General features: G+C 58.6%; 2 protein-coding genes across 4 annotated transcripts; one reads left to right on the plus strand and one right to left on the minus strand.

The window, feature by feature from the left end:
• Nucleotides 1-1,793: 1,793 nt before the first annotated feature.
• Nucleotides 1,794-8,409, minus strand: EMC10 (ER membrane protein complex subunit 10). 3 transcript variants are annotated; one of them, XM_081118843.1, is made up of 8 exons: nucleotides 8,265-8,400; nucleotides 7,364-7,436; nucleotides 6,166-6,275; nucleotides 5,407-5,511; nucleotides 4,964-5,145; nucleotides 4,755-4,848; nucleotides 3,763-3,849; nucleotides 2,448-3,566 (listed from the first exon to the last, which is right to left on the minus strand). In XM_081118843.1, the coding sequence occupies exons 1-7, from the start codon at nucleotides 8,376-8,378 to the stop codon at nucleotides 3,763-3,765; spliced, it is 765 nt and encodes a 254-aa protein (XP_080974969.1). In that variant the 5' UTR covers nucleotides 8,379-8,400; the 3' UTR covers nucleotides 2,448-3,566. The 3 variants fall into 3 exon arrangements, with proteins under 3 accessions (XP_080974968.1, XP_080974970.1, XP_080974969.1); XM_081118842.1 differs by lacking the exon at nucleotides 3,763-3,849 and having other exon boundaries at nucleotides 1,794-3,566; nucleotides 8,265-8,409; XM_081118844.1 differs by lacking the exons at nucleotides 3,763-3,849; nucleotides 5,407-5,511 and having other exon boundaries at nucleotides 1,794-3,566; nucleotides 8,265-8,398.
• On the plus strand, nucleotides 8,401-13,208 carry GARIN5A (golgi associated RAB2 interactor 5A; the record flags this gene model as incomplete). Its single annotated transcript, XM_081119026.1, has 6 exons — nucleotides 8,401-8,522; nucleotides 8,623-8,693; nucleotides 8,868-8,968; nucleotides 9,300-9,430; nucleotides 12,302-12,568; nucleotides 13,045-13,208. The coding sequence occupies 6 exons, from the start codon at nucleotides 8,401-8,403 to the stop codon at nucleotides 13,067-13,069; spliced, it is 717 nt and encodes a 238-aa protein (XP_080975152.1). The 3' UTR covers nucleotides 13,070-13,208.
• Between the last annotated feature and the right edge of the window lie 250 nt (nucleotides 13,209-13,458).

Raw genomic sequence — 13,458 nt, forward strand, 5'->3', positions numbered from 1 at the left:
TCACACCTTTGGATTTGTACAGTTGTCCCAGTTGTCACTCTTTCCTCTCCGTTGGTCACAAAAATGCCCACGGGGTAGCTGCCACGCCCTGGACATGTGACTTCAGCAGACAGCCGCCCACCTGTCCCGCTGCACCCTGGCCTCAGGTGGCATCCATACCTGCCTCACTGGTCTCCTCCCTCGGTCTCCCCCTCTCTTTCCATCCCCCCACCCTCCTCTCTCCACCCGGTCCTCAGTCTAGACCTCCCCCTCCCATCCTCTGGGTGTGCTCAGGTCCCCGTGCCGTGTGGGATCTCTTGCCACACTTCTGTCCCTCCCCCGTCCCCTGAACCCATCCCTTCTCTCTCCAGACCTGTCACCATGCCTGGTCTCGCTGTACACGCCTGTTCTCGCTGTACACGCCTGTTCTCGCTGTGCACGCTCAGGCTCTCCCTTCCCTCCCCCGGCAGCCTCGCCTGTGTCCCCTCCCGGCCAGTCCCCATCCGGCTCCCTCAGGGTCCTCTCCCTCCGCCACCCCCAGCGCCCCGCTGTCCTCTCTCCAGCCTCCTCTTGGCCTTTCGTCCTGTTTTCTGCCCTCTCCCTCTGCCCTCCCCTTTCCTTCAGTTCTGGTCTCTCCCCCCTCACCTCTCCCCCGTTCCTCCCTCCTCTCCTCTCCCCCTCCCTATGTCTGGCTTCTCTCTGGCCCCTCGGCCCTGCTCCCTGGCGTCCCCTGGTCTCTCCTCCTCCTGAGTGGCCCCCTCCCCTGCTCCCCTCGGCCTGCTTTTCCTGCTCTCTTCCCCACACTGCCTTCCCCCTTCCCCCTTGACTTCTCTCCGACTCTCTCCTCTCCCTCTCCTCTCTCCAGGTTCTCTGCTGCCTCCTCCCTCGTCTTTCCATCTCATCCCATTTCCTCCTCCGTGAATCTGCCTTTTTCTCCCCCAGCCGAGGGCTCTCCCCTCCCACCAGCCTCCCCCTTCTGTGCCTTGTCTGCGCCCAGCCTCTCTGCCTAACCCCGTCCCCCCCGCCCTGAGGGTTCCGCTCTCACTCTGCCTCCCCAGTACCCTCAGTGCTGAGGTTTCCAAGTTCTGAGCAGGAGGCGGGAGTCCACCCAGGGGTCCTCCCGGGCTTTGTGGCAGGCCAGAGGCCCTGGGTGGAAGGACCTTTGTGACACCCATTGTTTTCTCTTTCCTGTCTGCCCTGGACTCCGGACACTGCCTGGAGGAACCAGACCGGCCCCAGGCCCAGGAAGGAGGAAACGAAGAACAAGCTCAGAGACAGCAAGTTGCCTAAAGACACACAGCAAGTAAGTGGCAGGGCCAGGACTGGGCGGGCCTCCCTGGGGTGGCCAGGAATGGGCTCCTTCTCCACTCTGCTGATCGCTGGACTCCAGTCTGCGGGCAGTGAGAAGAGAGAGCTACCTCCTTTCTGCTCCATTCTCCTCCCTAACCACCCCCATCTCCTCCTCAGGCAGCATGGGGCACATCAGCAGTGGAGAGGATGCACCGGCTCTTGTGTAACAGAGAAAATAGGCACCCAGTGTTCCTGAGGACCAGCATCTGCTAGGGCTGAGACTTCGTGGGAATCCTGACCTTCCCAAAGGACCACCAGTGTCCCCTGCCCGGCACTTCCCTCCGTGGAGGGGGCCCACCTGGGCCCACACAAGGCCTAAGAGACAGTCTCAGTGAAATCCCATCTTCACCTAGTGGCAGAGGAGGGAACTGCAACCCAGCTGTATTAGACATGGGACAGTGACTAGAACGCAGGATGGGGGCGGGGGGTGCTGGTGGGGAAGGAGAAAGGGAGAATTTTCAAAATTCTGTAAAAATAAAAGATATTTTATTCCTAGTCAATACATACATATACGTCATATACTCAGTAAGCTTCTTGTATGCCAACTTAAACCTCTGGGCTTCTTGGGTTTTCAAGTCATTCTATGGGCAGATTCTCACCTGTGTTGCCATGGAAATGCAAATGGGACTGTATGGGAAACAAAGGAAGGTGGGACTGAGTGTACACAGTTTGCTTGAGAACCTATTTCTAGGAATTGGGCCAAACTGACACTTTTGTAATGAAACTGTTATCCCTTCCTGAATGGGAGCAAAGATGGCTGACAGCTAAAGGGGGGGTCCAACAATTGGTCCCAGATCCTCACCATGAAGTCTCTCAGATGGGTTAAATAAAAGAGCCTGCAGAATCGTTTCCAGAAACCACAGGCCACATTGCACAATTTGGGGTAGTAAAGACCAAGGCCAGTGCCACTTGACTTCTGTGTTAGAGTGGGGAGAGCACCAGCGTCCCTATTGGCTTGTGCTCCATAAACTCTCCAGGGGGAAAATACAGGAATAAAAGTGATGGGGGAAGAACTTTCCACCACACAACTTCATGTGTCACCTGCTCATAAACAGCCAGTGGTCTCACTTTTAGTCACGCATCCCCAGGAAATAATTCAAACTCACACAAGAGAGAGGTTGGCTGCTGATGCTCACTGTAGGGCTGTTTATAACCACATAAAGCAGGAAGAGAACGAAGTGCTGAACATTTGGGGAACAGTTTAATAAACTGCCACATGACACAGAGGGCCATCATGCAGCCATGACGGCGACGGAGGCCACGTTTCGGGGTTTCTGAATAATTCACAGTGTGAACATCGAAGCTCAGTAATGCCTATGTACATATATACAGCAGGACAACCTTGAGCCAAGTTGACAGGTGCATCTGGCTGCTGGGAGCTGTAACTTCTTAAAACTTTACATATTATTTTTCAATATATTCTCGTCAATGCTTTTAAATAGGCAAGCAGGGTGGGGGAAATAAACAGCAAAGGCCCAGTAGTCCTCACCTAGTGCCGTGTCCCAGGGAACACAGCCCAGGTGGTGGGATTCTATTTATATCCCAGGCCCTGCACTCCATGAAATATTGTTTTGTGCTAATTTCAAACATCACTTCCTCAAGCGCAGAAGCCTATGGAGGGCCTGGCATCCTGGGCAGAAGGAGGGCAGAGTAGGGCCCGAGGGCAGGGCTACAGGAGGGACAGAGCCAGGGGCCCACAGCCAGTCCAGGCCTGCCCTGTGCCCTCAAGGGCAGAGAGAGACAGGAGTTGAGGGGCCCATCCAGCGGGCTGGGAAGGCAGGGTGCAAACAAGGCACAGAGGCTGGAGAGAACTGGCATGTTCCCAGACTATAGGGCTTGGGGGTGTTGGGGATGAGGAATGAGGTCAGAGGGGCCCAGGAGCTTGGGCTCCAGCCTGTGGGCAAAGGGAAGCCTTTGAGGCGACAGTGGGGCTGTGGGGGCAGGCAGGGTGCAGTGTGGCCAAGAATCCAACCGCCCCTCTACTGACAGCAATGCCGAGGCCCACGGGGAAAGGTCTCTTGGAGAGAGGCCAGCGAATCCTTTGTGGGATGACCAAGGACACGGGCACTCTGGGCAGGAAGGAAGTTCCCTGGGCAAAGGACAGGCACTGACTGGCCCCAGGACCCTCACCGGCCACTGCCCCCACCCCCACCCCCACCCCCGCCACCCCCCTGGCCCCCAGCATCCGGTGCTCCCGACATCATGAGGAACAGGACGACAGGAATGATGTACATCCACTGTGGGCCGGACAGAGAGACACAGAGAGAAGGGAGGTGAGTATGAGCAGCATTCCCCCCAGGGCAGGTAAGGTGGGGGCTGGCTTAAGGGGAGGCCATGTGAGGAGAGGGGCCCGGGTCTCCTACATCACTACGGGTGGGGGGAGGGCAGGTGGGGTGCAGGGAGGGCAGAGACAGGAGGGGGCTTGGTCCTCACTCAGGCCTCCTGCGGTGATGGCGCGGGCCCAGGGGCAGCAGGACGCAGGGCTGTGAGCAACACAGCCCCCCCCAGGATGAGGTGCCACTGAGGAGGGAGGGCGCGGGTCAGGGCCAGTGGTGGCCATGGGGTCCTGCAACCACTGGGGAGGGCAGAGCCAGGGTAGGCAAGCTCTTGGCCTCTCTGAGCCTCTGTTTCCTCGCAACTCAACTGTTGGGCTATCCTGAGGTCAGGCCCCAGGGGCACAGCACTTAGCACCCTCCCACCTGTGGCCAAGGCCCCAGCCACATCAGCCTCCACCACCCGGGGCCTCTCCTCAGGCGGCACTAGACTCCTCTAGCCCGGGATCCCCCAGGTCCAAGGACCCTGAACTTCTGACCTTCTCTGGCAGTGCAGGCCTGTCCCCTCCTCAGCTCCAGACTGGCCTCCTGGGCACCCTGGCCCAGAGCGCTGCCACCCCAAATACCCCTGCCCAGAGCTGCCTGCCTCCTGGACCTGGCTGGAGGACCCCACTAGCCCCATCCTTTCCAAACCACCCTTTTCCTTTGAAATCTCTGCCTCACAGCCCTGGCCCCAGCCCAGGTCAGGCCTCATTCTCTCCACCGGACACTTGTCCCAGCCTCCTCCTAGAGCTGCCCTGACACCTCCCTTCTCCACAGTGCTCCTCACGGCACTTCTTCCAAAAGGCATCCATTCAAGACTGACACTGCCTATACTAAGTCTGCCCTGAACCCGGGCATCCCAGTGCCCAGCACGACCAGCTTTGAGGGGCCATGCACTGAGCTTGGATGCCCCGTGACCGCGCTAAGAGCTGACACGGGCTTCAGCCCTCACCTGCCCCATCCAGGCCTAGGCTCAGCCCAGGTACTAGGGGGACACACAACGAGGCCCACACGCAGGAGGCCGGGAGGAGGAGAAGCAGGGCAGGGGGCACTCAGGACAAGAGTGGGGCTTGTCGGGAAGGGGGCAGGGCCAGTGGAACCCCCACTCACATATTTGGCGAAAAAGGACTTCTGCTCCTGGGGGTTTTTGGCCTTCTGTGCCTGTTCCATCTCCAAGCGCTCGATGAAGGCCGCTGTCTCTGGGCTGGGGGGATGGAGGAAGGAGATGGGGTGAGGGACCAGAGCCACTGAGAACACCATAAAGGCAGGGGTATGGCCACGCCAGGCCAGGGTTGTGCAGCCCCATCCTGCGCCCTCACCCTGGGGCCGTGACTGGCGGCTGCAGCTGCACAGATGTGTTGAACAGCTCCAGGTCCACGTCCTCCACCTCGTGGCCCCGGCAGCCCCCGGGGTGCGTCACCACTGACAGGCCCACCACGTTGCCAGCCACATCCACGTGCAGTGTCAGCTGGTCCGAGAGGTGGGACTCCACCAGGGAGCACTAAAGGGGTGTCAGGAGAGGGGGGAGCAGGGGCTGCTGCCCAGGCCTTGCTGGCACTAGGACTCCAGAGCCTCCTGCCCCTCACATAGCCCCAGAGCATCTTTCAAAGCCTCCGTGGCCACCCACCCCCTCGCACAAGCCCAAGGGCAGCAGCCTCTCGCAGGCCCAAGACCCCCTCTTGCTGCCATCTCAAAGAACCCACCACATGGGTGCAGCTGGAGAGACCCTCGAGGACGAGGCAGGTCCTCATCACTGACTCACCGCAGGGACAAAGGAAGAGACATAGCCTCCAGCTTCTGAACCATCAGGGGCCCCAGGCCGTCGTGGGACCCGGACACGGTACAGGCCGTTCAGGGCTGCCACATCCTGCAGGGCAGGCAGAGGTGGTGGCGGTGAGAGGGATGATGCCCAGACCCTCCAAGCCTAGACCCCCACTGGGCCCACAGCCAAAAAGGCCCTTCCCAGTCTCACCCAGCCAGCATCGCCCACTCCCGGCCCAGCAAGCGGAAGATGCTCAGGCCTCTTCCCTCTGGGGGGGCCCTGCTGGTGGGGAAGGCCAGGACCCTTGCAGCTACATCTGGTCAGAGGGATAGAGTGGAAGTGGACTGTGGCAGCTTTCTCCAGACTTCCCTAAAGTAGAGCTGTTCCCTCAGTCCCTCCTCTATCCTGCTTCCTGGAGCCCCACCGGAGCCCCAGCAAGTCCCTACACCATCCTTAGGGAGGACTGAGCTGGCCTGGGAGGAGCACAGCCCTTGAGAAGGCCATGAAGAGGGATATGGGAGAAGTAACGCTCTCGTCTATTGTGGGGATCTTTCTCCTCAAAACCAAATCTCATCCTAATGATCATGACTTGTCTTGGCTGAATCTGGAAGAGGAGGAGGAGCTGGTTGTGTGAAAATTGATGGAGGAGAGGGTGTGCTGGGCAGAGGGACAGCATGGGCAAAGACCCTGAGGCATGCATGTCACACTCCAGAGCACATGTGTCATCCCTGCTTGCCAAGCCCCAGGTCCCCTCCTCACCCGGAGTCGGCCCCGCTCCTCCTCGTTGAGCTGCCGCTGTGACAGGGACAAGGTGCTGTCCTGCTGGTTCCAGAGTATTGAGCCTCGCTTCCGGAAGTGGGAGTTGTCATCTGTAGGGAACCTGGGCTTAGCAAGCACCCCAACACAGCACCCTTCAACACTTGCAGTGACCAGGTCGCTTCCCCACCCTGAGCCCCCATTTTCCCACCTGCAAATGAGGGATACCCCACCATATCCTTACAGAGCAGACCAAACAGATGCCTCAACCCCACAGCTCCTAAGCCCTGCTTCTGCTTTGCCAGGTGACCCAGGGACATTCACCACTCTGAGCCTGTTTCCCAGCAGCAAAGTACAGGGGCTACAGAGCCCAAGAGCTCCCCACCACCAGGCTGGTCACAGTCAGTATGGCTTTCTCAGGCAGATGCTAGGGTCTGACCCAGAAGGTCTGAAGAGGGCCCCAGACTCAGTGTTTATAACAAATGCCTCCAGAGTTTGGGCCCCAGATTGATTTTTTTTAAAAAATATTTTTATTGATTTTTAAAAATATGTCTTTATTGATTTCACAAGAGAGGAAGGGAGAGGGAGAGATAGAAACATCAATGATGAAACAATCATTGATCGGCTGCCTCCTGCACACCCCCTACTGGGGATCAAGCCCAAAACCGGAGCATGTGCCCACACTGGAAATTGAACCGGCAACCTTTTGGGGCACAGGACGATGTCCAACTAACTGAGCCACACCAGCCAGGGCCACACTGACATCTGAATCAAGGCAGTTTAGGCTGGGCCATGGAGTGTGGTGCCCTTCTGAGCCTCAGTTTCCTCTGCTGGAAAATGGAGACACTCCTAACACCTACTCCCTTGCATGACTGCTGTGAGGATGCTTGAGTTAGTACACGTAGAGCATCTAACCACTAGTGCAGGGCACGGGTGACTGGTCAGAAAAACCTGCTCTGAGGTTATTACTGCTGCGGTGACCTTTCTGAATTGGATTTGTCCTACACTTACAGGAGAGTTAAAGGCAGTTTCTATTCTCTAGTGCCCTCCCACCCCCACCTCCCCAGTGTAATGCAAACACATTCTCAGGGGCAAAGCTTTGTAAAGGGATGGTATCTCATACTGCACAGCGCCCAAACCAGAGTTCCTGACTTCTCAGGGCTCTGGGTAAGTGTTCAGGTGAGGAACCTGCTGGACTCACCGATCTCAAATGAGTGCTCCAGCAGCAGCCCCACGGTGCCACAGCCTTCACCCTCTCGGCCTTCCACCCCCACCTGCAGAGAGAGAGGACCCCAAGTGAGGACCGATAGAGCTCTCATCCTGACCCCAGGACAAGCAGACTGTGAGAGAGGAGCCTTATTTTCATATTCATATCCAAACACTGACGCGCGCCCCAGAAAACCAGAGCCTGCAAACAAGCTATCCTTGTTTCCGAGGCAACTACTCCGGGTCATTTTCACGCCTAGTATCATAAACATTCCTGAGTTAAAAGACACCCTATGCTTCCTTTCCAAGCTAATAATACCCAAGTAGCCTCGTTTTCACCTTATCTGCCCCAAAGGAGGGATGCACGCCCTCCTTTTCTCCAAATTTCTACTGCTGCTGCATCCTCCACTCTAGCCGTCACATCTGCGCAACCCCAGTTCCAGATTTTAATCACCGAAGTCAAGATCCCGCCCTCTCATGCATATTCAGCCGGCAGAACTGCCCTCCAATCTCTCCAGAGCCCCGCCTTTTACATTTTAGCTTCCCGACGTCTGATTCGCCGGTATTCCGCCGGGCCACACCCCCTCATGCATATTCACGACTGAACATCCCCAGCGTTAGAACCCTGAGTGTCACTCTGGCCCCTACTTTCTCCTGCAGCAAACGTGCAGGTGCCCAGATCCCAGCCGAGCCCCGCCCCTTCGTGCTTTCCTCTCGCTCCCTCCCAGCTGCGCGGCCTCTGCAGGTGCAGGGCTGCAAGCTCGCTTTCCTCTGTTTCTTCGCCTCTCTTCCCTCTCGGCCGTGCGCGGCCTCGTTCCCACCTGAACCGACCTCAAAGTCCGAGGCTCGCGATTTCCTTCGGCTTCGCCCCCTGTGCCGAGACAATGAGTACTCACCCCTCGCACGGCGGCCCCGGACCGGCAACCACTGCCCCGCGCCCGGCTGGGGGCTGCGGCCGCCATCAGCAGGAGCAGGAGCAGCCGAGCGGTCCTGGCACCGGCCGCCGCCATTTTAGCCTCTTCCCACCAGCCAATGCGCGAGAGAGCCGAGCGCCGCGGAGCACTCTGGGAGGGACAGCGGCATCCCACTGCCCTTGCGCCTGCGCCGACTCCTTGCGTCTGCGCACTAGCGCCTGCCCGCTCCCGGGGTTTAACGTCAGCAGGGTGGGCACCGCCCCTCGGGTGACGGCACAATCACGGGCGTCTCCCGGTCCGCCGCACTGTGACGTCACAGCGCCCGCGGCCACGCCCTAAGGGGTGCAGGAGCAGCACAGCCTAAGCCCGCCCTCGGTGGAGCAGGTGTAGTGGGACCAGGTGGGATGGCAGGTGAGAGGCAGAGCCAGGCCTCGGGTTGGACTAGGTGAGAGATGGGGTCGGCAATGTGGGGACACTGCTCTCAGCGCCGGGCTGCCCTGGGCCCTAGCAGCCCGGGGGTGCCCGACCCAGCCTCCTAGAATAGACTCCCGAACTTGGACCCCCTAGGACGCGCCCTCGTTTCAGCCTGTCCCGTGGGCCGGCCTGGACGGCTCCAACGCCACCTTCAGAGTGGCGAGTTCGACGAGCTGCGAGACTTACCCATCTTTGAGAGCAATTTCGTGCAGGTGTGGAGCCCCAGGGCCCCCTGAGCCGGAGCCCTGACCTCCTGACTTGGGGAACCCCAGCTCTCCGTACTTCTGACATCTCCCCCATAACGTCCACCTCCTGGAATTCTGACTGACCCCTTTCCTGATACCTCCAGACCTCTAGCTCCTCTATGAAACCTGGCCTCTGATTCCCTTGCTTCAGCTTCCCTGACTTAACACCTGTATAACTCTTGACCTTTGACCTCAGGATATCTGACTCCCATCTTGGTATTTAATTCATTAGGTTCATGAACCTTAATCCTACCAAGATCCTTGACCTCTCATCCCTCCCCTTGTCCCCTGGCCCCAGGTAACCAGGTTAGGAGAAGTTGCCAACAAAGTAACCATGGGGGTGGCAGCCTCCAGTCCAGCCCTGGACCTCCCAGACCTGTTGCTGCTGGCGGGCCCTGCCAAGGAGAATGGACACCTGCAGCTCTTTGGGTGACTGCCCCCACCCCAGCCTAGACCTCCTTCTCCCCCAGCTCAGGGCATCCTAGGCTCTCTGCAGCACCTCCTTTCACCCAGATGACCCCCAGGGCCAGGAGCTTTGGATGGCTACCCACCCTCTCCGGGCTGCCGCCACCCAGGAGAACAAGGACGGGGCAGTCCACAGGCCAGAAATCAGGGATAGGTAGACATGAGGGGGAACAGTCCTCAGCCACACCCTGGCAGGGGTCAAGAGAATGATCTGCAGCACCCATTGCATGCCAAGCACCCCCTGGGCCACTCACATCATCATCTCACCACACTCATATGGTGGGGCCCCTTAGCCCCATCCTCCAAAGAGATCAACTGGGGCCCAGAGAGGGGAGCCGCTTGCCCAGGGTCTCATAGTGGGTCAGGGGGGTGCTGGGATTGGAACCTCAGGCTCCTCATAGTTGCCGACCTCACGATGCTCAAACTCCTGTGTCACGCCACACACCGTCCCTTCAGGTCTCTGATTCTTTGTGGAAGAATGCAGATCCACTCCAAGGTATAAAACACACATAACACAAAATAAACTTTTCTCCCATCCTAGGCTCCTGCGTCCAACTCCAGCTGCAAATACCAAAACATTCCCATGGGTGTAGTGTATTTAGAGAAGCAACCTGCCAGTGGCCTTCTCTGTAACTCACTTGGTGGCAGAATCTGATTCTGACCTGAACTAAAGGCTACTTACAGCCTTTATTTATCCCCATCAGTGAGTTTAAAACATTCCACAAAGCAGTATTCAGACGTCTTATGGTGCACCAGACATTTTCTACATTCCTTTTCAGTGCTAATTGTATTCCACCAATTGATCTCAAACTACTCACTGAGTCACGACCTTCAGTTGGAAGGACACTAAGGATGGTGCGGAAGGGCTTTGACCCTTAAAATCTTCAGCACCCTCCCCTAACCCCCCATCCCCCAATAAACATACCATCTAAGTAAAAACATTGAGCTTGCTCCACAAACAGCCTCAAGACTCACCCTGGCCCTCCCTGCTAACCAGCTTACAGTCTAGAGTTACTCTGGACCATTTCTGATGGGCATCTAGTGCGTGTTGGCCCTTTAATAGTTGCAGGCACATGCTCTATGCTACTTTCCCTCTACTCACTCCCCAGCATGAGGTCAATATTCATTTCAAATCAACGAGTACAGCCACCAGGTCCTCCTTTGGACAAACTCCGGGCCCCTGGGGCACCACTCTTGCTGCTACAATGTAGTAGGGAACATACTTGAACAAAAGGCCACCCTTGGATGACCTCAGTTCAAATCCTGACTTCACCTTTTCACTGGCTTTGGCCAAGTTCCCTACTGTCTGTGCCTCAGTTTCCTCATCTGGATCATGGAGATAAGGGGAGAGCCCACCTCCAGGGCTGCTGGGGGATAAACTGAGTAAAAGTGCTTAGAACAGCAGCACCTGGCTCAGAGTAAGCTCTCCATTAATGTCAGCTGTTACCCTTCCATTCTGAGAACATAATAGGTGGAATCGGCCACTGAGGTTGTGTCTGGTGTCTTGGGGTTACAGACAGTGTGGCAGGCAGGGGACATCCATGTGCACAGGTGTGAGGGTGTCTAAGATCACTTCCTAGAGGCAGACTTCCTGGGCCAGAGGGGGCATATGTGGCTTCCTAATTGTTGTGGTTAAGAACATGGACAACTTGGGTTCAGACTCTGCTGTGTGACCTAGGCCAAATTACCCCACCTTCTCTGGCTTGTTTCCTCTTCTGCCTTGTTGGACCTCGCATCAGGCTGGGAGCCTGAACAAGTCATTTCTTCAAATACTCCACAAGTATCCATGGAGAACCTACTATGTGTCAATCTGGGTACTAGGGAAGCAGCAGTGACAAAATCAGACAAAAATCTCTGCCCCCCAGCTCACCTTCTACTGGGCGAGCTGACAATAAACGGCAATTTGCCCAATGGGATAAAAGTGAAGTACCAGGCAGGAACCACCCGGAGGTCTGCAAGCGTGGACATGGTTGCAAATAGGCCAAGGGTTGTAAGCAGACTTCCCTGAGATGAAGGGGACGGCTGGAGGAAGATTTCAGGCAGAGGGAAGAGCCTGTGCAAAGGTCCTGAAGTAGGACCAAGCCTGGCAGGCTTATGGAACAGGAGGCCAGTGTGGCTGGAGCGGAGTGGGCAGGAGTGGGCCGAGGAAGTAGGCGAGAGGTGAGGGCAGGGGGGAGGGGGAGGGGATGGGGGCAGGCCCTGCAGGGCCTCGGGATCCAGGTGAGGACTTTGCTGTTCTCTGAGCCGCGGGAAAGACCGGAGCCAACTCAGTGTTGACCGGCGCCCTCTGGCGGCCGCGCGGGGAACAGGCGGGCTGGGGGCTGAGGCGGGAACGAAGCCGGCGGGCCCCGGCGGCGGCGTTGGGGCGGGAGAAGCGGAGCTTGGATACATTGTAGCAGAAGGGCCGCCAGGCTTCCGCGGCAGGACTGGGTGGGGGTGAGAGAGTCGGGTCAGGAGCAACCCCACGTGTCTGACGGAGCAAGTGGGAGGGCGTGGTTGAAACGCGAGGACAGGACGGCGAGGAGGGTCTGGGGCGGGGATAAGGTCAGAAATTTGGTTGCCGGACATCGAACGTGTCCGATGACGAACCAACATCCAAACGGAGCTGGGATTCGAGTAGGCGGCTGTCTCTTCATGCCTGGGGATCCGGAGGGAGGGCGCGCGGGAGGCACGAGTGCGCGTGGTGCATGGAAGCAGCGGGTGGATAAGGCTCATGGGGCAGAGAAGGTGGAAAAGGACCCAGGGGGCGGGGGGCGGCGACCCCGACTCCGAGGGCGCCGGGGCTGCGGAGCCGGGGCAGGTCCGAACCTGCGGCCGCCCCTTCCGCCCTCCCAGGATGCTCCCCTTGCAGTTCGTCCGGCTCTACGTCCACGACATCGTACGAAGGCAGCTCAAGGTCAAGTTTGAAACGGGCCGCGCCTGCTACCTGCAGCTGCGGGGCCCGCGCGCGACCCTGGACTGCGAGTTCTGCCAGTGGGTGCGGCTCATCTACTGCCTGCGCTTCCCCTCGGCCCAGGGAGACGGGCCCTTCGCGCGGGACTGCTCGGTGCGGGTGCCGGAGGACTGGGAGGAGCTGGACGACGGCGACTACGACAGCGACGAGTACCTGACGGGGCGGGGCGGGGCTTCGGGAGGGGGAGGGGCGGGCCTGGGGGTGCGGAGACAGGACGCGGGTCAGACTCCTGGGTCTGAGGGAGGCGGTGGCTGGGGGCCTGGATGCCTGTGTCCGAGAGGGACGTGACCAAGGGCCTGGACTCCGGGTCCTCAAAGGGTATGAAGCCTGTGCCTAAGGGACAGCCGGCATTCAAAGCAGGGCAGGGTCTCCGGGCCCAACTGGGCATCCCCCCTTCCAGCCTCCCTCCAGGGCGCATCTGGGGAGGGAAAGCCTGGGCCTGGAAGGGGTGGGGTCAGCCAGGCCAGGGACCCAGTTCCCGTCAGGCCTGAGGGAGGGGAGGGCGCCTGTCCCCGAAACTGGGCGCACTGGGGGCTGCAGGGCCCCTTCCTCTGGAGACACCTGCTCCCCCTGCCTGCAGCTCCACCTGCAGTCCAGGCTTCTGAGACAGACTCTCTCCACGCAGCTTCGAGCCGTGGAGGCCGATCTGAACCCGCAGGCCTCAACTCAGGGGACTCGGATTCCTCCAACAGTCTTTGAAGTCACCAAAGGACCAGAGATCTAACTACCCTACTTCAGGGCTGGAGAAATGACTTATTAAAGTTAATAAAGGTTGGCCACTTAAGAACCAACACGCAGGTCACGAGCAGGTTGGCCGTCATCACCAATTCCACAAGGCCACGTGGCAGAGCAGCCTCAGCGTGGGTGCCTCAGTGTGGTCTTCGCGCATGGTGTCTGCCTCCTTGGGGACCACCCCTGGGCCCTAGTGCCCCCATTCCATCATAGCTCCCTCGCCAGAGGAGCCTTCCCAGCCTGGCCTTTGGTTCCTCCCTGACTTGCTGCAGTTGCCACAGCAGCCGGCCTGCCTTGTCCCCACGCG

The sequence above is a fragment of the Miniopterus schreibersii genome (assembly GCF_964146895.1).
Source record: "Miniopterus schreibersii genome assembly, chromosome: 18".
Classification (NCBI taxonomy): domain Eukaryota; kingdom Metazoa; phylum Chordata; class Mammalia; order Chiroptera; family Miniopteridae; genus Miniopterus; species Miniopterus schreibersii.